This window comes from Piliocolobus tephrosceles, chromosome 13 (assembly GCF_002776525.5).
Source record: "Piliocolobus tephrosceles isolate RC106 chromosome 13, ASM277652v3, whole genome shotgun sequence".
Classification (NCBI taxonomy): Eukaryota; Metazoa; Chordata; class Mammalia; order Primates; family Cercopithecidae; genus Piliocolobus; species Piliocolobus tephrosceles.
Genome location: NC_045446.1, coordinates 5,501,214 through 5,524,923, shown reverse-complemented (window position 1 = coordinate 5,524,923; position 23,710 = coordinate 5,501,214). Strand labels below are relative to the sequence as shown.

Sequence of the window (23,710 nt, the reverse complement as noted above, 5' to 3'; positions counted from 1 at the left end):
CAGCGATGCCAGGGCTGTACTTTTTACTATGAAAGTGGCTCTGCCTTGTTTTGTGGTGACAGAGTTTTAAATTTCGTATTTTGATTCCATAGACTTTTGCCCAACAATTACTGGAATACCGACTGGATTTAGAGATGAGATGAGGGTATTGAGAGAGGAGAGGGCCAGGAGGGGAACCTGTAGGTTGGAGTCAGACCTGAGCAGAGTCTGATATTTTTTTTTTCTTTTTTTTTTTGAGACAGAGTCTCACTCTGTCACCCAGGCCGGAGTGCAGTCGTGCAATCTTGGCTCTCTGCAACCTCCACCTCCTGGATGCAAGTGATTCTCCTGCATCAGCCACCCGAGTAGCTGGGACTGCAGGCGCCTGCCACCTTGCCCGGCTAATTTTTGTATTTTTTTAGTAGAGAGAGGGTTTCACTATATTGGCCATGCTGGTTTGGAACTTCTGACCTTGTGATCTGCCCGCCTCTGCCTCCCAAAGTGCTGGGATTACAGGCGTGAGCCACTGCACCCGGCTGAGTTTGAGCTCTTACGCTTACTTGTTATGTGACCTAGAGTTAGTTATTCACCGTCCAAAGACTGGGAACAGCAGTGCCTTGTAGCTTTGCCATCAGGATCGAAGGTGTGTGCAGGTGGTTTGAAAACTCTGAAATGCAAAGGTAAAAATGTGTATTTATTCAGTAAGTGTGGAGTGCATGACCTAAGAGGTTAATAATAGTTCATAAACAGTAAGTCAGAAGAAACAGCGTTTATATAGAAAAGTAGCAAGCTGAAATTTTGGTTGTTGATAAAGCTGTTGATCAGATTCAGATAGAGTGGTTATCTGTTCCTTTTCTGAGGAGCAGTCTTAAGTCTCAGTAGCTCAGGAATAGACATCCAGAAATGTGGGGTTCTATATAAGACGGCTTGTGGAAAAGTTGCAGTAGGGATGGGATCCTCTGTCTGGGCCCGTAGTGGCCCCTGTGCACAGAGCCTCTGTCCCGCGAGCTTGTTGCCACCTACTCTTTGTAAAGTTAGGAAAGAAAACACGATTCGAAGTGCAGATGAAACTCAGTGTCTAGATTTCAGACATGGGGAATACATGGAGTGTAAACGGGTGTGGGTGACCCGTGCTTTTATCTCGGAGTGGATTCTGTTTCAGTTCTTACTGCCTATGTTCTGAGTGATGAAAATCTGAGTCAAGCTGGCTTAAGCAAGAAGGGAATGCATCAGTTGTTGTAACTTGAAGGCTGACTTCGGGACCCAGAGGAGCATGCCAGGACTTAGTTTCTCTCCATTTCTTGACTCTGCCGTCTTCTGAGTTTTGAGGTTTTTTTTTTTCTTTCTTTCTTAGAGTCCAAGTCTTGCTCTGCTGCTCAGGCTGAGTGCAGTGGCACAATCTTGACTCACTGCAGCCTTGAACTCCTGGGCTCAAGTGATCCTCCTGCCTCAGTGTCCTGAGTAGCTGGGATTACAGGTGGGAGCCTCTGTGCCTGGCTTGGGCTGATTTTTGTCTCAGGTGCCTCGTGGTAGCAGTTCTAGCCCCTCATCCTCTCAGGTCTCCGGTCTCGCTGGAGAGGCTGAGTGTCTCTATCCAGATGGCCAAGCACAAGTCTCAATACCTCTCAGGCCTCTGACTTGGCCACATGCGCATCCCTGAAGCAGTCACTGTGGCCAGGGGGCATGTGAAGCACTGAATGGCTGAAGCGTGGATCAGGGGAAACCCCGTGACTCACCTGACAGATGGGAGACACAAGACACTTGTCATAGACAGCAGGAAGGGCTGTGCTGCGTGGCCATTTTTGCATGGAATGTTCTTTTCCAGATGTGCTTGTGGTCCTTGCTTCTTTCCACGTCCACCCTGCTCCCCACAGAGGTCCTTCCTGCACAATCTTTCTGGAATAGTGTCGTCATCCCTCTCCATCCCCTTCCTGTGCTTTATTTTTCCTTAGAGCACTTAGCGCCCATCTAGATAGCTATGTTTGTTCTTTCTCTCCTCCCTGACATGAGGGCAGGGACTGTCCTTACTCGTAGCACTGACCAGAGCCAAAACGGTGCTTGGTACACAGTAGGCACTTTAAATATTTTCCTGAGTGTCTTGCTTGGTTTGAATAGTTCATTGATCTCAAGTCAAGTTTCTTATATGATTTCGGTGTTAAACTTTTTTTTTTTTTTAACTGTTACTGATTGCATTTACTAAAGAAAGTAACAAAGATAAAATATTTGAAGTATGCTGGATTTTATTACATAAAATGGTATTGAACCTTTCCCCAGTGTCTTGCCCAACTGAGTCTTTGTGTTTCGCAGGTGATATAGTGGGCCTGTACGATGCTGCTAATGAGGGCAGTCAGCTGGCCACCGGGATCCTGACCCGGGTCACCCAGAAGTCGGTCACAGTGGCCTTTGATGAGTCCCACGATTTCCAGTTGAGCTTGGACCGAGAGAATTCCTACAGACTGTTGAAACTTGCCAATGACGTCACTTACAGGCGACTGAAAAAGTAAGTGGATGTGACTGGAAATCCTAAGTACCATCTTCCTTCAACATAGCTAACTCATTCCTACCACGCCTGTCGCACAAAAGAGAGTGACAGGTCCTGGTGTGGGTGTGGCCCTCTTGTGAGTTGGCGGCACCTTTGGGGCAGAGGCTCAGCCACTGAATTGCTGGTGTTCTAATTTTCGTTTTCTCCCTCGGCAGAGCTCTGATTGCTCTAAAGAAGTATCATTCTGGCCCAGCCTCCTCACTCATAGAAGTGCTCTTTGGCAGATCTGCTCCCAGTCCTGCCAGTGAAATACGTAAGAACTTTTGAGTTTTCTTTTTTGGTTGAAATCACTACTGAAAGTATAGAGAACAGTGCAACCTTGGGCCGTTTTAATAAGAGTTTGAGAAAGTATGACTAGAAGAAATCTCCCTGAACATCTTTGTAGAAATGTCTCGGAAGGCCTTGTATGAACTGGGCTGTCCTCCTCGTTGTCAGTCCTAATGAAGTAGCTCATTCCATTGAGGTTTTTTATTTATTTATTTTTATTTTTTTGAGATGAAGGCTTGCTCTGTCACCCAGAGTGGAGGGCAGTGGTGCGATCTTGGCTCACTGCAACCTCCGCCTCCCAGGTTCAAGTGACTCTCCTGCCTCAGCCTCCCAAGTAGTTGGGAGTACAGGCGCCCACCATCATGCCTGGCTAATTTTTGTATTTTTTAGTAGAGGTGAGGTTTCACCATGTTGGTCAGGCTGGTCTTGAACTCCTGACCTCAGGTGATCTACCCGCCTTGGCCTCCCAAAGTGCTGGGATTACAGGTGTGAGCCACCGTGCCCGGTCTGTGCACTTTTTATGTCCTTCGCTGTTCTTGGAGAATGTCATTTTTGAGAGGAGTTTATTGTCCCATCCAGTTACTGCCCATGATTTGGCAGATTAATGGGAGTAATGGACTTGGCCCGTTTGTAAAGCAGTGGCTTTGGCCAAGCCTCAGGCAAGGGTTTCCCCACAGCTATTTTCTATCATACTGTGCTAGGCAAGCCAGTGTTGTGTTAGCTTCAAACACGCAGGACTACTTCTAGCGCTCTTTCAGTGTGCAGTCCCTCAAGATGTCTTATTTTGTAAATACTCATTTTCTTTCTGCATTTTCCTTTGGAAATTCTAAATGCACTCCCATTTCAATAACGCTTTATTTCTATGAAATATTTACTGAAGGGCTTCTTTGCGTCAGAAACTGAATTAGAAATGTATGTACTGTGTCTTAGGGACTCTGGAATAGCCTGGCTATAGCATGGGAACATGGAGTTCGATGGCCCGTTACTAGCGCCACACCCTGCTGTCCTCCATGTTGGCTTCAGTCTCACAAGTCAGGGTCAGCAAACACCCTTTGCTTATGAGCCGCTCCTCATCCAGTAGGTGTCTATGTGGTGGGCACCATGTAGCAAATGCCGTGGCTGCAGGGCTGAGCACAACAGCACCTGCTCTCAAGAGCACAGCATAAGAAGCAGGTCTTGGCCGGTGTGGTGGCTCACGCCTGTAATCCCAGCACTCTGGGAGGCTGAGGCGGGTGGATCATGAGGTCAGGAGATTGAGACCATCCTGGCTAACATGGTAAAACCCTGTCACTACTGACAATACAAAAAATTATCTGGGCGTGGTGGCACTTACCTGTAGTCTCAGCCATTCGGGAGGCTGAGGCAGGAGACTCACTTGAACCTGGCAGGCGGAGGTTGCAGTGAGCTGAGATCTTACCATAGCACTCCAGCCTGGGCGACAGAGTGAGACTCCGTCTCAAAAAAAAAAAAGCAGGTTTTTAGTCTTGGTTGTGGAAGATTCAGAATAGAAACACGATCCTAGAATTTGTTAATCATTTTTTTTGTCATTTGTCTCTTTCTCATTTTATGGGCACTTAAAAGAGGGACAATATGTTAGACACGAATATGCTCTAGGAAACATTTCCTTCATTCCTGTTACTCTAGAGCAGGGGTTGGCAAACTTTTCCCATAAAGGGATGGATTGTGAATGTTTAGACTTTGTGGGCCATGTCATAGCAGCAGCCAGCTGTAGATGGTATGTAAATGAGTGGGCGTGGCTGTGCGCCAGTGAAACTGACCAAAACAGGCAGCCGACTGGATGTGGCCCACAGTTTGCCGACCCCTGTTCAAGGAAAAATCTTGTGAAAATAAAGCGGACTTAATTTGGTGTTGATTGGATTGCCCCTGGGGAGGTCCAGTACGTTCCTGACAGGCATCACTCATCACCGGGGGCGCTCACTCTGTGAGGAGGAACACTCACAGAGCTCCCCAGAGCTCCTGAGTCTCACACTGCTCGCCTTCCACAGACCCGCTGACATTCTTCAACACCTGCTTGGACGCCTCCCAGAAAGAAGCGGTTTCATTTGCGCTGTCGCAGAAAGAACTTGCCATCATCCACGGACCTCCTGGCACTGGGAAAACCACGACTGTGGTTGAGATAATTCTTCAAGCTGTGAAACAAGGCTTAAAGGTGGGCAGTGCACGCCACTTCCCTGTCAGAGCCCGTCAGCTCCTGGTCTGTTGGGCTCAGCGGCGTTCCAGCCTCAGTTCTGATGGGACGGGTCGGGGACATTACTGAGCATTTATTGACGGAGCGTTGGCCTGGCCCTGTTTGGTTTCTAGCAGCCCCGTGAGTCTTGGGGAGCACGCACAGGCACCGCAGCCTGGGTTGTTGAGAAAGGCCCCTAGAGCCCTCCGAGGCGTGGCAGCCTTAGTGTCGGCCAGGCCCTGGCCCGGGGTTTATTTGCTCACCATGCTTGCTGTGCTCGTGCTCCTCCGTGTACAGGCCCGTGCAGGGGCCTGGAGCTGGCCCGGTCTGTGCCCGTGAGGAACTCAGCGTCTGGCTGAGGTGTTAACGGTAATCAGATAGTCTGCTTAATGGATGTGATGCACATGTCCAGCGCACAGATGACTGATTTTCTGAGATGTGGAATGTAATAGTGTACATTATTATTCACTTACATTTTAATTTATTTTTATTTTTATTTTTTTGAGACAGAGTCGCACGCTGTCACCCAGGCTGGAGTGTGGAGTGCAGTGTCAGGATCTTGGCTTCCTGCAACCTCCACCTTCCGGGTTCAAGTGATTCTCCTACCTCAGCCTCCTGAGTAGCTGGGATTATAGGTGCGCGCCACCATGCCTGGCTAATTTTTGTATTTTTAGTAGAGATGGAGTTTCACCACCTTGGCCAGTCTGGTCTCAAACTCCTGACTTCAGGTGATCCGCCTGCCTCGGCCTCCCGAAGTGCTGCAATTACAGGCATGAGCCACCATACCCGGCCCAGTTACATTTTTAACGACTGAGAAAGGATCTTTTATCATCATCTGCCTCAGCTTGAGTCATTATGGATCTTGGCACATGGAGAGCTTTTTGAAAAACCTTTCTGGTTTATAAAAATGTTGGATAATGATGAGAATTGGAATAATGGCCAGTTTTGTAGGTGGACGTTTACTGGGTGCTGCCTACCACCAGGCATCCTTCTGAGCACCCTTTAATCCTCACTGAAACCTTGTGCCAAGGCAGGTGGTTAGTGGCCCCAATCTGTAGACGAGGAAGCCGGGTACGGTGGCTCATGCCTGTATTCTCAGCACTTTGGGAGGCCGAGGCGGGTGGGACACCTGAGGTCAGGAGTTCAAGACCAGCCTCGCTAACATGGTGAAACCCCGTCTCTACTGAAAATACAAAATAATTAGCTGGGCGTGGTGGCAGTCACCTGTAATCCCAGCTACTCAGGAGGCTGAGGCCGGAGAATCTCTTGAACCCAGGGAGGCGGAGGTTGCAGTGAGTCGAGATCACACCATTGTACTCCAGCCTGGGCAACAAGAGCGAAACTCCATCTCCAAAAAGAAAAGATGAGGAAACTGAGAAACAGGGTCAAGTGCCCAGCACTCAAAGTGGCAGAGCCAGCAGTGGAACTTGGGCAGAGCTGCAGAGAAGCCTGCCACTTGGTTAAAAGATTATGTCCAACGGGCCGGGCCGGGCGCAGTGGCTCACGCCTGTAATCCCAGCACTTTGGAAGGCCGAGGCGGGCGGATCACAAGGTCAGGCGATCGAGACCATCCTGGCTAACACTGTGAAACCCCGTCTCTACTAAAAATACAAAAAATTAGCTGGGCGTGGTGGCAGGCGCCTGTAGTCCCAGCTACTCGGGAGGCTGAGGCAGGAGAATGGCATGAACCTGGGAGGCTGAGCTTGCAGTGAGCCGAGATCACGCCACTGCACTCCAGCCTGGGCAACAGAGCGAGACTCCGTCTCCAAAAAAAAAAAAAAAAAGATTATGTCCAGTGGTTTTCCTATGAGTGAGTGTCTTTGCACATGTTTGGAAACTGGTAAGAAAAGATGACTTATTGGAAGGGAGCAGATTGGTGGTTTTAATTGGGTGCCAACTATTCACTAAAAGTGAGCCAAGACACACCTGTGTGCTTGCTTCTGTGGAGATGTGCCTTGGGAGGTGATGCCAGGCGTGGGGAGTGGGTGTCCGAGCCTCCTTCCTGAGCTGCTGTTTGTCTTGAGCTTAAGGGTCTGTAGGGACTCTCTGCCTCTGCTGGTTGCCACCTACTCTTTTTTTTCCCCCCCCAGAGGTGGGGTCTCACTATGTTGTCGAGGGTGGTCTTGACCTCCTGACCTCACTCCTTGGCCTCCCAAAGTGCTGGGATGACAGGCACGAGCCACCGCACCTGGCCAGCATCTCACTTTTAATAGTGGAGCTGTGGCCAGGGACGGTGGCTCATGTCTGTTATCCTAGCACTTTGGGAGGCCAAGGCGGGAGGATCACTTGAAGCCAGGAGTTTGAGGTCAGCCGGGCAACATAGCAAGACCCATTCTCTACAAGAAATAGAAAAAATTAGCTGGGCATGGTGATACATGCCTACAGTCTTAGCTACTTGGGAGGCTGAGCCAGGGAGATAGCTTGAGCCCAGGAAGTCACGAAACACCAGGAGCGTGATCTAGGTCTTGCTGCTCGCCACACAGAAAGCCAGTTACTGAGGACGAGTATTGCCAAGGAAGAGGCTTTAATCAGATGGTGCAACCAAGGAGATGGTAACCTATCCTCAAACCCATCTCCCTGACGGACTAAAACTAGGGGGTTTATATAGCGGGGAAGAAATGTAGCAATGTGTAAAAAACAGGAACTAGGGAGGGCAAGGAGGCACCTGTAGTGGTCTGGTGATTTTCAGATCTTTGATACTTTTTTGAGAGGCCTAAATGTCCTTTTCTGAGGAAGGAACTCACATAAATAAGTTTGAAGCTTTAACAGCAGATGGTCAATTTCACTTGATCCAAAAATAACTGTCTGGGACTCTTGAGCCGATTTCTCCGTGATCCTGCCACTGCACTCCAGCCTGGGCCATACAGCAAGACCTTGTCTCAAAAAAAAAAAAAAAAAAAAGAAAGAAAAGAAAAAAGAAAGAAAGAAAAATATAGTGGAGGTTCAGGAGACAACGCTGAGTCCATTTGAAATGGAAGTTCCCTTGTCCCCCTCGCAGGCTGTGTGATGGGGAGTGGCTCGCTTCTTCAGTGCTCCGCTGCTCAGACCTCTGGGGAAGCATACAGACCGGCAGGCTGTGGGGCTCCGACCTCACGGCAGTGTCTGGGGTGGATGTTTACAGCCCTGTGTGTTCCAGGGTGCTCTCTCAGTTTGCCATCTGTGGGCGGCTTATGTTAACCAGCTCAATTAGATCCCCTTCCTTTTCACAAGGACAGAGGGCTTTCTGTATCCCGGGTTCTTGCCTTGGCGTCCTGAAAGAATCGGATCACACGTGGGTTTGGAAAATGAGTGCAAGGTTTGATTGAGTGCACGTGTGTGCCTGCCCGGCCCTTCTCTCTACCTTTAAGGCTTTTTGTTGTTGTAGTGTCAATGTCAGTGGTTTAATTACAAAGTAAATGACCAAATCCTAACTTGCGGTTCCCAGGTTCTGTGCTGCGCCCCCTCCAACATCGCCGTGGACAATCTGGTGGAGCGCCTGGCTCTGTGTAAGCAGCGGATCCTGCGCCTGGGGCACCCCGCCCGCCTCCTGGAGTCCATTCAGCAGCACTCCCTGGATGCGGTCGTAGCGCGGAGCGACAGTGCCCAGATTGTTGCCGACATCAGGAAGGACATCGACCAGGTCTTTGTAGGTGTCATGGCCAGTGTCCGCGTGAGGCGTGGGCTTCTGATCCTCAGTCTTTTGAAGGAGCAGATTTATCTACATTCCTCTTGCTCTTCTCTTGCTTCCGTCGATTCCTTTAATAATTTAAAAAATGGGGCTGCCTTTTTTGTTTTTTTTTTGAGACGGAGTTTTGCTCTCATTGCCCAAGCTGGAGTGCAATGGTACAATCTCGGCTCACTGCAACCTCCGCCTCCTGGGTTCAAGCGATTCTCCTGCCTCAGCCTCCCGAGTAGCTGGGACTACAGGTGTGTGTCACCATGCCTGGCTAATTTTTCTATTTTTAGTTGAGATGGGGTTTCATCATGTTGGTCATGCTGGTCTTGAACTTCTGACCTCAGGTGATCTGCCCGCCTTGGCCTCTCAAAGTGCTGGGATTACAGGTGTGAGCCACCACACCTGACCTTTATTTTTTTTTGAGATGGAGTCTCGCTCTGTCACCCAGGCTAGAGTGCAGTGGTGCTGTCTTGGCTCACTGCAGCCTCTGCCTCCTGGGTTCACCTCATCCTCTCAAGTAGCTGGGACCACAGGCATGTGCCACCACACCCAGCTAATTTTTTAATTTTTAGTAGAGACGGGGTTTCGCCATGTGGGCCAGGTTGGTCTCAAACTCTTGACCTTAAGTGATCCACTCGCCTCAGCCTCACAAAGTGCTGGATTACAGGTGTGAACCACTTCACCTGGCCAGGGCTGCCCATTTTTGATAGAGAATTATACTTAGCATTTAACAGAGACTCAACTGTCTTCAGAGCACTTGGTTAGTAGGTGTGAGGAATTGTAAAGAAAACATTTTCCAGCTGGACGCGTGTCTTATGCCTGCAAACCCAGCACTTTGGAAGGCCAAGGTAGGCAGATCAGTTGAGGGTAGGAGTTCAAGACCAGCCTGGCCCACATGGTGAAACCTCATCTCTAGTAAAAATACAAAAATTAGCTGGGCATGGTGGCGGGCACCTGTAGTCCCAGCTACTTGGGAGTCTGAGGCAGGAGAATCTCTTGAACCTGGGAGGCGGAGGTTGCAGTGAGCCATGGTCACTCCACTGCACTGCAGCCTCAGTGATAGAGCAAGACTCCATCTCAAAAGAAAAAACAAGCAAACATTTTCCTGGGTGTCTTTCTGTCTGATCCTGTTATCTTCCTAGTAGTGGCAATGGGAGAAACGTAGCTTGAAAATAAACATTGAAAAAAACCGGCATCCTCCTAGTGCTTTCCGTACATTTCACCTTTCACCTTCTCCTTGTGAAAGAGGACGCCAGTCGACTGGAGAAGTAGGGCGGTGGTGGGTTCATTCCGTTTGAGGGGGCCTTGTCCTCCCAGCCCAACACTTTTGCTCTTTGGTTCTCCCGTGTACACTTTGCTGTGGTGTCTGTGCTCACGTCCTGTCCTGTGTGCTCACTGTCAGCACCTGCACCCCTCGATATCCTAGCCCCGGAGGAGTGATGGCAGCAGGGAGGGTGCTGGGAGCCAGTGTTTGCTATGGGCCTGTGGCGTCGAGGCTGCCTGGGTGGCAGCGTGGGGATGGGCCACCTACTGGGAGGTGGAGGAAGGATAGATGCATGTCACGCAGGTTTGAGGTGGCGGAGGAATATGTGTGATGTTGTTTGCTCATCACAAATGTAGGTGATTTCATTTCCTGATGAAATTGGTGTTTTGGGGATTTTCTTTCTCTGTAAATTATGCACAATAAAACACCTTCTGTCACCCCTGCTAAAATTCCATCCCCTAAAGTAGAAATCACAAATAAGGAAAGATTACATTTTTTTTTTTTAAGACATAATCTTGCTCTGTCACCCAGGCTGGAGTGCAGTGGCATGATCTCGGCTCACTGCAACTTCCGACTCCTGAGTTCAAGCAATTCTCCTGCCTCAGCCTCCCGAGTAGCTGGGATTACAGGCACACGCCACCACGCCTGGCTAATTTTTTGTATTTTTAGTAGAGATGGGGTTTCACTATGTTAACCAGGATGGTCTCGATCTCCTGACCTCGTGATCCGCCTGCCTCAGCCTCCCAAAATGCTGGGATTACAGGCATGAGCCACCACGTCCAGCCAGTTCCATCTTTTTGAGATATTAAAGTAAAGTGAGGTTTTGATTATGGGTTGAAAAATTTTTTTAATCTCTTGAAAAATGTAGAATAATATGTGAAGGGCTGGGCGCGGTGGCTTAAGCCTGTAATCCCAGCACTTTGGGAGGCCGAGACGGGTGGATAACGAGGTCAGGAGATCAAGACCATCCTGGCTAACACGGTGAAACCTCGTCTCTACTAAAAAATACAAAAAACTACCCAGGCGAGGTGGCGGGCACCTGTAGTCCCAGCTACTCGGGAGGCTGAGGCAGGAGAATGGTGTGAACCCGGGAGGCGGAGCTTGCAGTGAGCTGAGATCTGGCCACTGCACTCCAGCCTGGGTGACAGAGCGAGACTGCGTCTCAAAAAAAAAAAAAGGAATAATATGTGAAGCTCTTCCCTTCGTAAGCTCCTACAACCCAAATCCTGAGGTGGGCAGGCACTGTTTCTTCCCCAGGATCAAATGCCACTGTGCAGGGCAGGGCTGGTCCAATTTCTGGTCTCCTCGGAGTTAAAAGTGTGGTCTCTTTCCAGGACTTAAAATGTCCCTTCCTGTGACTTCAAGGCAAGTAAGGATGTAAGGTGCTTAGTTGTGTGTGTGTATCTGTGTCTTTTTCAAGGAAGATTTCTGAGTGTTTTTTAAGGAGTTTATTGAATTAGACCAAATGACGTAAATAGAAGCACTTCATAAATAGAGTTGAAGAAGTACGAAGTTGGATTGAAGTAAGTGTATCTTCTTTGTTTTTCTTTATAGGTGAAAAACAAAAAGACCCAGGATAAGAGAGAAAAAAGTAATTTTCGAAATGAAGTTAAGCTGTTAAGAAAAGAACTGAAGGGGAGGGAAGAAGCAGCTATACTCGAGAGCCTCACTTCGGCAAACGTGGTCCTTGCAACAAACACAGGTGAGGGGGCGTCTCCATCCTGCCCGTGTGGCCTCGGAAAAGGAATTGGGATGTGTTCCCTCTTCTGTTTTCCGGAAGAGTTTGTTTAGAATTGGTATTTCTTTCTTTAAAGTTGGGTAGAGTTCATGAGTGAAGCCCTCCGTACCTGGAATTGTCTTCATAGAGGTTTTGAACTACAAATTCAACTTCTTCAATAGATGAAGGGCTGTTCAGGTTCTCTTCTTCCATGAGCTTGTAGCTTTCAAGAAGTTTGTCCATTTCATCTAAATTGTTGAATTTAGAGGCATGAAGTGGTTCGTACTATGCCCTTATTCTTTTACTGTCTGCAGAGTCTGTCGTGATATAACCTGTATTATTCCTGATACTGGTTTGTGTGCTCTTTTTTTTCCTGCTCTTGTGGCTGGAGGATTTTTTTTTTTTTAATTTAGATTTTATATATACATATATATATATTTTAAGAGACAAGGTCTCTGCCAGGCGCGGTGGCTCACACCTGTAATCCCAGCGCTTTGGGATGCCAACGTGGGTGGATCACCTGAGGTCAGGAGTTTGAGACCTGCCTGGCCAACATGGCAAAACCCCGTCTCTACTAAAAATACAAAAATTAGCCAGGAGTTGTGGTATGCGCCTATAATTCCAGCTACTCTGGAGGCTGAGGCAGGAGAATCGCTTGAATCCTAGAGGCAGAGGTTGCAGTGAACCAAGATTGCACCACTGCACTCCAGCCTGGGTGGAGAGTGAGACGCCACCTCAAAAAAATAAAAACCCCAAAACCAAAAAAACAAAGCAAAACTAAAAAAGAGACAGGGTCTCACTATGTTGCCCAGGCTGGTCTCAAACTCCTGGGCTCAAGGGATTCCCCTGCCTCAGCCGCCTAAAGTGCTGGGATTATAGGCGTGACCCACCCCGTCCAGCCTGGCTGGAGGTTTTAATTGATCTTCCCAAAGAACCAGCTTTTGCTTTTTCTCTGTTATTTTTCTGTTTCATTTATTTCCACATTAATCTTTATTGTTTTCTGTTTTCTTGGGCTTGTTCTTTTTCTTGCTTCCTGATGTAGAAGCTGAGATCGTTGATTTAAGACCTTTATATTTTTCTGATATGAGCATTTAGCACCATAAATGTCTCCCTAAGTACTGCTTTTGTGGCATCTCACAAATTCTGATATGTTATATTGCATTCATTTCAAAATACTATCTAATTTGCCTTTTGGTTTTTTAGAAATGTTATATAGTTTCCAAATAGTTGGGAAATTTCTAGACATCTTTCAGTTGTTGATCTGCTTTCTCTATAGGTAATTATAGCTGGGCCTTGCTTTATTACCCAGTTGACAGTGTCTGCTGTTTGTTCTTTGTTACATTTTCCTCCTGTTCTGCTTTCTTTTAATTAATTAATTGAACATTTCTTTTTAACGTAAGTTCTCAGTATGCCCCATCATTAAAGATTTCTTAGGATTTTATTTTTATTTATTTATTTATTTTTAAAAGATGATTTGTAGCAACAAGTTCTTGCTATGTTGCCCAGGCTAGTCTCGGACTCCTGGACTCCGGACTCCTCCCACCTTGGCCACTTTGGTGCTGGGATTATAGGCATGAACCGTCATGCCTGGCCTATTTTTGTTTTTTTTGGCTTGTTAGCTATATATCTTTATTTGATTCTTTTAGTAGTTACTTTAGGCCTTACAGTATGTGTCTTTAAATCTTCATAGTCTATTCATATGCCACTTCACATAGAGTATAGGGCTTTATGATTGCAAGCTAACCTTTCTCTCCTCTTAGCATTTATGCTTTTGTCATTTATTTTTCTTATACGTATATTCTAAACCTTACAATACTTGTTTTAATGGTGAGTTATCTTTAAAGAGATTTAAATTATAAGAAAAGTGTCTTGTGTATTTGCCCATGTGGTTACCACTTTTGGTGCTTTGTTTTCTTTTGGTTTAGGTGGTGTATTTCCATGTGGTATCATTTTCCTTCCACCTGAAAGGCGTCCATGGTCATTTCTTGTAGTGTGGGTCAGCCGGTGATGAAGTCTAACAGCTTTTATATGTCTGAAAATAGCTTGATTTCACCTGCAGTTTTGAAAGATATTTTTGCTGGGTGAGAATTCTAGATTAACACTTTTCCTTGCAATATTTTAAAGATGTTGTCCACTGTCATCTGCCTGAGTATTTCTGAAGAGAAATCTGTCATCCTTATCTTTGTGCCTTTGTGTATAATGTGTCTTTTTTCTTCTGTCTGCATTTAAGATTTTTTCGGCTGGGTGCAGTGGCTCACGCCTGTAATCTCAGCACTTTGGGAGGCCAAGGTGGGTGGATCACCTGAGGTCAGGAGTCCAAGACCGGCCTGGCCCACATGGTGAAACCCTGTCTCTACTAAAAGTATAAAAAAAATTAACCAGGCGTGGTGGCGGGTGCCTGTAATCCCAGATGCTGAGGCAGGAGAATCGCTTGAACCTGGAGGCGGAGATTGCAGTGAGCTCAGATTGCACCACTGCACTCCAGCCTGGATGACAGAGCCAGACTCCATCTCAAAAAAGAAAATGATGCTTTCTTTATCACTGGTTTTAAGCAATTTGACTACAATTTGCCCTGGTGCTGTTTGCTTCATGGTTGGTTGGTTTTTTCTTTCTTGTTTTTTTTGAGGCAGAGTCTCACTCTGTTACCCAGGCTGGAGTGCAGTGGTGCTATCTCAGCTCACTGTAACCTCCGCCTCCCAGATTCAAGTGATTCTCCTGCCTCTCAGCCTCCCGAGTAGCTGGGATTACAGGCGCTTGCCACCATACCTGGCTAATTTTTGTATTTTTAGTAGAGACGGAGTTTCACCATATTGATCAGGCTGGTCTCAAACTCCTGATCTCATGATCCGCCTGCCTCGGCCTCCCAGAGTAGTGGGATTACAGGCATGAGCCACTGTGCCCGGCCTCATGTTTTTTAAAATTGTGGTGAGAACACAACATGAGATCTACCCTCTTAGATGTTTAAGTATACAATATAATATTGTTAACTACAGGCATCGTGTTGTGCAGCGGATCTCTAGAATTTATCTTGCACAGCTGAACCTTTATACCTGCTTATTGCTGTGTTTCTGAGTTCACTCGTTTCCTTCTTTCATGCCTAATCTAACATTTGTCCCATCCAGTGTAACTTTCATCTGACATCCAGAAATAAGATTTGAGTCTTTTTATATCTTTGACGTTTTTACTTAATTTTTTAACATTTGGAATACAACTCTAATAACTCTTTTGAATGTTCTAGACTATCATTTCTATCACCTGTGTCATTTTTGGTCTCTTTCAATGATCTGTTTCCCTTGAGTGGTTGTGCTTTCCTACCTTTTTGCCAGCCTGCTAATGTTTGTTTGGATCCCGGACATTGGGGATTTTATGTTGTTGCATGCTGAGTATTGAATATTTTTGTATTGCTAAGATTTTTTTTTTTTTGAGAGAGAGTGTCTTGCTGTGTCACCCAGGCTGGAGTGCAGTGGTGCAATCTTGGCTCACTGCAACCTCCGCCTCCTGGATTCAAGTGATTCTCTTAACTCAGTCTCTAGAGTAGCTCGGACTACAGGCGCGCACTACCATGCTTGGCTAATTTTTGTGTTTTTAGTAGAGGTGAGGTTTCACCATGTTGGCCAGGCTGGTCTCAAACTCCTGACCTCAAGTGATCTGCCTGCTTTGGCCTCCCAAAGTGCTGGGATTGGTGTGAGCCACCACGCCCAGTCTCCTATAATATTCTTGCGCTTGGTTTTAGGAAGCAGTAAATTTACTTGTAAACAGTTTAATCCTTTTGAGTTTTAACTTTTGAGATGTGTTAGGGTCTGGATCAGTGCTTAGTCCAGGGTTAATATTCCCCTGTACCTAGGTAAGACCCTTTGAGCTTTCTCCCCAGTGCACCCTGCGTCATGAGATTTTCAAGTTTGATGAATGGGATTAGTTACTATTCCCAGCCTTGTGTGAGCACTGGGCACTTTTCTCTCATTGTTTTGGATGGTATTTTTCCCGGGCTTGGAGTAGTTTTCTTGTAAGCATGTGCTAATCATAGTGCCCAAGGGAGTCTGTCTGCAGCTCTCTAGGGTTTTTTCTCTCTGCGTAGAAGTCTCTTTGGCATTTTGTCCTGGAAACTCTGCCTGCATTGGTCTCTACAGATTCTCAGCCCTGTCTCCTCAACTCAGGGAGCTTTCTAGGCTCCACCTGGCTGCCCCTTCTCTGTACTCTCTCCTGGAAACTTGAGGCAGAAAACGGGGGCAACTCCAGGGCTCACCTCCTTTGTCTGTCGTTAGTCAGGGGTTACTTTTCTTTGTTACCTGTTGTCTAGTGTCCTGAGGGGTGTGGTTTCGGTTATTTTAAAAAAATTTTAAATAGCTGGCGGGGGGGGGGGGGGGTTATTTGAGATGGGAGAGTAAATGCAGTCCCTGCTGTTCCATCTAGGGCAGAGGTGGAGGACACACTCTCTCGGAGCTGGGGGGGAGCACTCCTGTTACAGAGCCACGCGCCTTGTGATTGTTGTGGGAATCTTGTCAGCTGCCCTTTTGGGGTTTAGGAATGTGTTTGTGAGACCTCTGGGTTGTTCCTGTGTGATAATAGTACCACAAAGGTAGCAACTGAAAGCAACCCATGTTTATTATTCTACAGATTTTCTGGGCGGAGAGCCCAGGCCCGGCTGAATGAGGTGCTCTGCTCAGACTCTCATGAGGCTGCGATCCAGGTGTCAGTGGGGGCTGCAGTCTCATCTGAAACTTGCCTGGAAAGGATCCACCTTCAGGCTCATGTGGTTGTTGGCAGCATTCAGTTCCCTGTGGGTTCTTGCTGGGTGTTGGCTGGAGGCCACTCCTAGCTGCCTGCCCCGTAGGCCTTGCCAGCGTGGCTGCTAGCTTCCTAAAAGCCAGCAAGAGACACAGTCTCCTAGCACAGTGGATTATCATCTTAATGTAAGGTTATCGAGGATGCCACATCTCATCACCTTTGCCCTATTCTGTGGATTAGAAGCAAGTCCCAGGCCCCACCCATACTCGAGGGGAAGGGATTATGCAAGATGTGAATACCAGTGGCCAGGATCCTGGGGCGTACCTTAAAGCAAGCTTGTCCAGCCGAAGGCCTGCAGGCCACATGCAGCCCAGGATACTTTGAATGTGGCCCAACACAAATTTGTAAACTTTCTTAAAACATTATGAGATTTGTGTGTGTGTGATTTTTTTTTTTAAAGCTCATCAGCTAGTGTTAATGTTAGCATATTTTATGTGTAGCCCAAGACAATTCTTCTTCTTTTAATATGGCCCTGGGAAGCCAAAAGATTGCATATCCCTGCCTTAGAGTCTGTTTGCTACAACCTCTCAGCTGGTGGACTGCTCTAAGGAACAGAGTCCAGATTCTTTTTTTTTTTCTTTTTTTTTTTGAGACAGCGTCTCACTCTGTTACCCAGGCTGGAGAGCAGTGGCACAATCTTGGTTCACTGCAGCTTCTGCCTTTCGGTTTCAGGTGATTCTTGTGCCTCAGCCTCCTGAGAAGCTGGAATTGCAGGCGCATGCCATCATGCCCGGCTAATTTTTTTTTTGTATTTTTTTGTAGAGATAGGATTTCACCATTTTGGCCAGGCTGGTCTCGAACTTCTGACCTCCAATGATCTGCCCACCTTAGCCTCCCAAAGTGCTGGGATTACAGGAGTGAGCCACCACACCTAGCTAGGTTCTAATTGGCTTTATAGTTATTGCTTTATCCAGTTGTATTTTAAATCAGACAGGAGAAAAAGAGTCACAAGCAGAAAATACATTTATGGGGTCTTTTATATTTACCCATGTATAGTTTATTTATGTATAGTACCCTTTATTTCTTCATGTAGATTTGAGTTACTATCTCCAAAGGACTCGCTTTGGTGTTTCTTGAAGGGCAGGTTTGCTGTGGCAGATTCTCTAAGCTCATCTTTATCTGGACATGTCTTAGTTTCTCCTTCATTTTTGAAGGATAGTCTTGCTGGGTATAGAATTCTTGGTTGACAGTTTTTTCAGCCCTTTGAACGTGTCATTCCACTGCCTGCAGTCTCTGATGGGAAAGCAGCTATTGCTTTTATTGAGGTCTCCTTATATGTGACAGGTTGCTACTCTATTGCTGCTTTCAAGTGTTGTCTTTTGTCTTTTAAGGGTGTGATTATGATGTGTTAGTTGTGGATCTCTGTGAGTAAATTATGTGGAGTTTGTGGAGCTTCTTGGATGTTTAGATTCATGTTTTTCATCAAATTTGGGGAGTTTTCAGCCATTATTTTTTCAGGTATTCTTTCTGCCCTTATTCTACTGTCCCCTCCATCTAGAACTCCCATTATGAATCCGTTGATTCACATGATAGTGCCCCACAGGTCTCTGAAGCTCTGTTCATTTTCCTCCAATTTTTTTTTTTTTTTTCCTGATCTTCAGGCTGGATCTTCTCAATGGATCTCTCTCTTCACGTTTGCTGATCATTCTGTCCTGTTGAATCCTTCTAGTGAATTTCAGTTATACTTTTCAACTCCAGAATTTCTGTGTGGTACTTTTTTTTTTTTTTGAGATGGAGTCTCGCTCTGTCACCAGACTGGAGTGCAGTGGCGTGATCTCAGCCCACTGCAACCTCTGCCTCCCAGGTTCAAACAATTCTCCTGCCTCAGCCTCCTGAGTAGCTGGGATTACAGGCGTCTGCTACCTGTACAGGTGTGTGCCACCATGCCCAGCTAATTTTTGTATATTTAGTGAGACAGGGTTTCATCATGTTGGCCACGATGGTCTCTATCTCTTGACCTCATGATCTGCCCACCTCAGCCTCCCAAAGTGCTGGGATTACAGGCATGAGCCACCATACCGGCCTCTGTGTGGTACTTCTTAAAAAATTATTCCTGTCTCTTTATTGATGTTCTCTTATTTGGTGAGACAGTATTCTCATACTTTATTTCTTTAGACTTGGTTCCCTTTTGCTGTTTGAACATACTTAGAATTGCTGATATTTCAAGTCTTCGTCTAGTAAGATCAGCATCTGGGCTTTCTCAAGTATCCGGTGTATTTATTTACTTAATTTTTTGGAGATGGAGTCTCGCTCTGTCGCTCAGGCTGGAGTGCCATAGTGTGATCTCGGCCTGCTGCAACCTCCTCCTGGGTTCAAGCGATTCTCTTGCCTTAGCCTCCTGAGTAGCTGGGATTACAGGCGTCTGCTACCACACCTGGCTAATTTTTGTATTTTTAGTAGAGATGGGATCACCGTGTTGACCACGCAGGTCTCAGACTCCTGACTCAGGTGATCCACCAACCTCTGCCTCCCAAAGTGCTGGGATTACAGGCATAAGCCACCACTCCTGGCCTCAAGTATCTGTTGACTGCCTTTTTTCCCCTGTATATTGGCCATATTTTGATGACTCTCTACGTGCCTTGTAGTTTTTTGTTGAAAATGAATCATTTTAAATAATAGAGTGTGACAACTCTGGAAGTCAGGTTCTCTTCCCACCCCAGGGTTTGTTGTTATTGCTACTTGTTTGTTTAGTGACTTTTCTGGACTAATTCTGTAAAATCTGTATTTTTTGTCTTTTGTGGCCACTAAAATCTAATATAGCTTAGTGACCAGCTAGTGATTAGACAGAAATCCCCCTGAACTCCTGGAGCCATAAATGCCCTAGTCTTTGCTGAGTGGCTCTGTGTATGTGCTTAAGCATACCCCCACCACAGAGCCAGGCTGTTCGTGACTCTCAGCTTTCACTTCCTGTTTGTGCAATGCCTTGAGCTGAGCCACAGGTGAGAGCTGAGGGCCTCCTGAGGTCTTTCCTGAGCCCTGTGCATATGTGTGGTCTTCTAGATTCCCAGGAATATGTTGGAGCTTTTCAAAGCCCCCTAAGGATATCTCATTCCCCAGCTTAAAACTTTGTTTGGTTATCCCATCATTTGCTCCAACCATTATTTCCTTTCTTAGAAAACTGTGATGTTCAACAGTTACCTCTGATTGTTTTTGACAAACACCACCAGGGAAAAGGCTGTTTGCATCACATGAGCTCAGATAAAGTCTTTTGAGTATGGTCTACCAGAGGATCCCCAGACAGATGAGATAAGCACAGTTTCGGGAGTGGGGATTTGCAAGAATGCCAACCCTGTTCTGCGCTCCTGGGGCTGCCAGGTGCTGATTTTCACCCTGACTTCAGGCTGAGGGTTTCAAGGCTGCCATAGGATGGGGAGGGATGGCTGGGAATAGGGCAGGTTTCAGTGCCACGGAGCTCCGGTGCTGATGGGGATTCAAACGCTTTTCTGGAATGAACATTTCCCTGATTGCTGCAAGCCTTTGGCGAGTTTCCAGAGTTCTGAGAAAGTTGATTCTGACCATTTGCCGATGTCGTGTTGCTTTCGTGGAGGAGAGAATTCTCAGAGCTTGTGAGAATCTCTTTGCTGACATCCTTCTCTGGCTTCAAGGACAGCACTTGCTGGAAATCAGGAGGCACCCCCAGAGCCCCACAAGGTCAGCTTGTGGCCTGTGTGACCTTTCTGTTCCTTCCTGGTTGTTGGGGAGCTAGAGTGAATTCCTGGAAGTGCTTCCTCGTCACGAAGTCTGGTTTCTCTCTGTACTGTGAAGTCATATCTGTGACCTAAACATGTCTAATTATCCAAAGCCCAGTCAAGTTCTGTCTCCTCTGTGGGTGCTTTTGCTCGCCGTATCTGGAGAGTCAATCTTGAGAAATTTCTCAGTGTCTGTCTTCATCATGGCATTATGTACATATCATTAGCATAATTCACTCAGCTGGAAGACAGAAAGGGTGGGAACTAACATCGATCACGTTTATGGAAACCTGCCTTCTCGTGCTGGGCACTTTATATATGTTGTCCTTTGTGATGCAGTCGCATGACATGCAGCCGTTGTCCGTGTTTGTGGATGAGGAAACAGGCTTGGGGGTGGGAGGCTCGTCTAAGGCCCCACGCTGTTTGCTGGAGATGGCATGGGGCCCGAGTCTTGCTCATAGGCCGAACTCTACACCCTGCTGCTCCACGTCCCAGGAAGGAAAAGCTGCCACAGTGGATTTGTGTTGCTAAATGCATGGAGGCTTTTCTCTGGGTGACTGGCCAGCAGTTGATTGTTCTGTATGTCCAAAAAAGTCACCTTAGAGGAGAATTAGGTTCTAGATTTAGGAAATAATTGAGTTACAGTATTTAGAACTCAGACAGCATCCCTTGGGCTTGGGGTCGCAGCCCTGAAGGGGTGATTAATTTTGCCGATTGAAGGTCAGAAGGGCCTGAGGCCAGAGGACCCACTGTTTAAAACACAGGTGAGTTGGAACCATGAGTTCTAAAATGTCTTGGCCAAGTTTTTATTACAAGAGACAAATGTATCCCACACAGTTGTAATACAAGCCTTGATGAAACCCCGATGAAACCCTGGCTTGGTGGTGTCTCCTCTGGTGTGGCTGCAGCTGTTGGGAAGCAGCCGGGCCCCTGGAGACTCCCGGCTCCCTGTTTCCACCAGGTGCATCTGCCGACGGCCCCCTGAAGTTGCTGCCCGAGAACCACTTCGACGTGGTGGTCATTGACGAGTGTGCCCAGGCCCTTGAGGCGAGCTGCTGGATCCCCCTGCTGAAAGCCAGAAAGTGCATCCTGGCAGGCGATCACAAGCAACTGCCCCCCACCATCGTCTCTCACAAGTAAGACCCCTTTGCCACACATGCCTGTCTCTGCCCCTGCTCCCCACCCCTTGATGCAGTCCTTCCAGGCTCAGCCAGAAGCCCCAGGCTCACCAGGAGCCCCTGCGGTGCCTCCTTGGCATGTTTCTCGGCACAGCTCCTACCCCGTCTTACAGCATTCATTCATCTGGACGTCAGATCTGTGAGGTCATGTGCTCCCTGAGGGTGGGGTCGCATCACCTTCATCTTTGTAGCCTCAGAACTGGACACAGGGCCTGGCACGTTCCTGGTGCTCCATCCCTGCTTGTTGAGTTGAATATCCCCTCACGAACCAGGCACGTTTGATGGTAGAGTGCCGTGAGAGCCGTGGGCCGGGCTAACTGGCCTCTGGATGGATGTGGGTTCTTAGGTTCTGTAGTCTTCAATCTGTAGACACATCCCTGGATGGAGGGCATCCAGGGCAGAGACGCAGCAAACCACGATCCTGCCCTGCGGAGACACCTGAGCCCTGATGCAGTGGCCTGGCCCAGGCTGTCCTGGTGGAGAAAGTGCTGCCCACCCCTGGCCCCCTGCCACCTCTCCCCGTACTACCCTGCGCTCACTGCTCCAGCCACACAGGCCTCGCTGGCCCCTCTGCCGGGGCCACTCCCGCCTGGGTGTGGTGGGCGTGCCCTCCCTCCAGATGAACCCTCTGCATGGTATCCCTTGACTGCCCTTACATGAGGCCTGTGAACAGGCCCTGGCACATGGGCCGTCTTTGGACAAGTCCCTGTTCAGAAAGTTGTCCCTGAGGAACGAAACGCTTCAAGACTCCTGCATCCTGGCCCTTACTTCCTCTGGGGGAAGATTGGTTTCTTCTGATTTCTGTTGCCTTTTGAAGCACTTCTCTATTTCACTGTGGGTGTACAGAAGCTCTGAACTCAGAACTTTCACTGTTTTCTGAGGACCAGAAAAAGATGTGCAAGAAAGCCTGTCGAGTAGAATCTCATGAAAGGGGAGTGGGCGGCCCAGGAGTTGGTGGATATGTAGAGAGAGGTGTCAAAAATACTACTTGAGAGTGAGCTTTGGGAGGAAGATGTTGGAAATAAAGACGGTGGAAGAAAGGGGAGTGCTGGGGAAAGGTGCTCTGAAAGATTGTCCTGACGGGAGAACGTGGGGATCTAGAGTGGAAATGTTACAGGATCTCTGGGTGTCGATTTTTCTGGCTGGAAACCTCTGTGGCCGCAGCACCTTTGCCGTCGTTATTGTCCTGCATCCAGGAAGAATGAGGTATGCAGACAAGGGACGGGTGAAGAAGAGTTTTATTTAGTGTTAGAACAGCTCGGAGCTGCCCACTCCTCTCTATAGGCAGGTCATCCTGTCCAGTGTTCAGCTGTCAGCAGAGAGGAAGCCCTGGAGAGGGCGGCTCTTGTCTGCAAGCAAGTCATTCCGACATCTCTGCAGGTCTCTGCTCCTCTGTGCCCTGTTATTGTCTCTCTGCCCTCTCTGTCCTCTGGCCGTCCTCTCGCCTTCTCTGACTGAGCCCAGGGCTTTTATGGACCTCAGAGGGAAGGAAGTACATGCCAATTGGTCCTCAGGTGGCCACGGGCGGGCCTGGAAGAGGCACCATGAGTTCTCACTCTGGTCCACAGGACTGGCAGCTCAGCCCCCAGGCCCTCCCTGGCCTTCCACCATCCTCTTCCACCCAGGACTCTTGTCTGCCTCCTGCTGCCATTCATGGCCCCGGGACTTGGCCACAATCCCACTCTGAGATCAGTGGAAACAGACACCCATGAGCCTTCAAGGATGGTGGGGGGGTTGTCCTTCCTGGGGCACCTGAGAGTACGGGCTGCAGAGTGGGAGGGCACCTACAGCTGCACCCAGGAGCTCCCGCCCCACCACCTCAGAAGAGGCCGGGCTCCCGCTTGTTCCCGGCTCCTGCCTGCTTCGTGGAGCAGGAAGCCCAGGTCTGCAGCCACCGGTGTGGCAGCTGCAGCTGCACCCAGGAGGGCAGATCCTGCCTGTTCCCGGCTCCCCTAAGAGCATGGGAAGGCTCAGATCCACAGCTGCAGTTTGGGTGGCTGTAGCCCCGCCCTCCTGGAGCAGGAGGCCTGGGTCTGGGCTGTCTGGGCTGCAGTGACCTCTCCAACTCAGAAGGGGTGGGGCTCCCACTGGCTCCATGGAGTGTGCAGCCACAGCCAGGGTTCCCTGCTGCGCCAGCATGATGGCAACAGCCACTGCCATCAGAACCTCCCTAGGAGCAGGGAGGACAGGCGTGGGAGGACGCTTATTCAGTGGCTTCTTCCATAGAGAGGTTCTCGAGATGTCCTTAAAGGAGGTCTTCGTCCTCGGGAAAGCCTTTGGGTGGAGGAAGTTTGGAACTGTGCCCTTGGGCAGGGACCCCGTTGTGTGCCTGGTGAGAGTAAGATGGTTTGGGGGGAAGACGTTGGGTGGCGTTCCCTGGAGAGAGTAAGATGGTTTGGGGGGAAGACGTTGGGTGGCGTTCCCTGGAGAGAGTAGGATGGTTTTG

At 48.1% G+C, this 23,710-nt stretch overlaps 1 protein-coding gene across 2 annotated transcripts in view; it reads left to right on the top strand.

The window, feature by feature from the left end:
* The window catches only part of IGHMBP2 (immunoglobulin mu DNA binding protein 2), a 36,173-nt gene that overhangs the window by 3,611 nt on the left and 8,852 nt on the right, over positions 1-23,710 (top strand). For both annotated transcript variants that reach the window (XM_023186233.2, XM_026448728.1), the window contains exons 3-8: positions 2,287-2,479; positions 2,677-2,774; positions 4,795-4,958; positions 8,401-8,601; positions 11,450-11,597; positions 21,048-21,222. In XM_023186233.2, the coding sequence (XP_023042001.2) occupies positions 2,287-2,479; positions 2,677-2,774; positions 4,795-4,958; positions 8,401-8,601; positions 11,450-11,597; positions 21,048-21,222 (979 nt within the window). The remainder of the gene's footprint in view (positions 1-2,286; positions 2,480-2,676; positions 2,775-4,794; positions 4,959-8,400; positions 8,602-11,449; positions 11,598-21,047; positions 21,223-23,710) is intronic.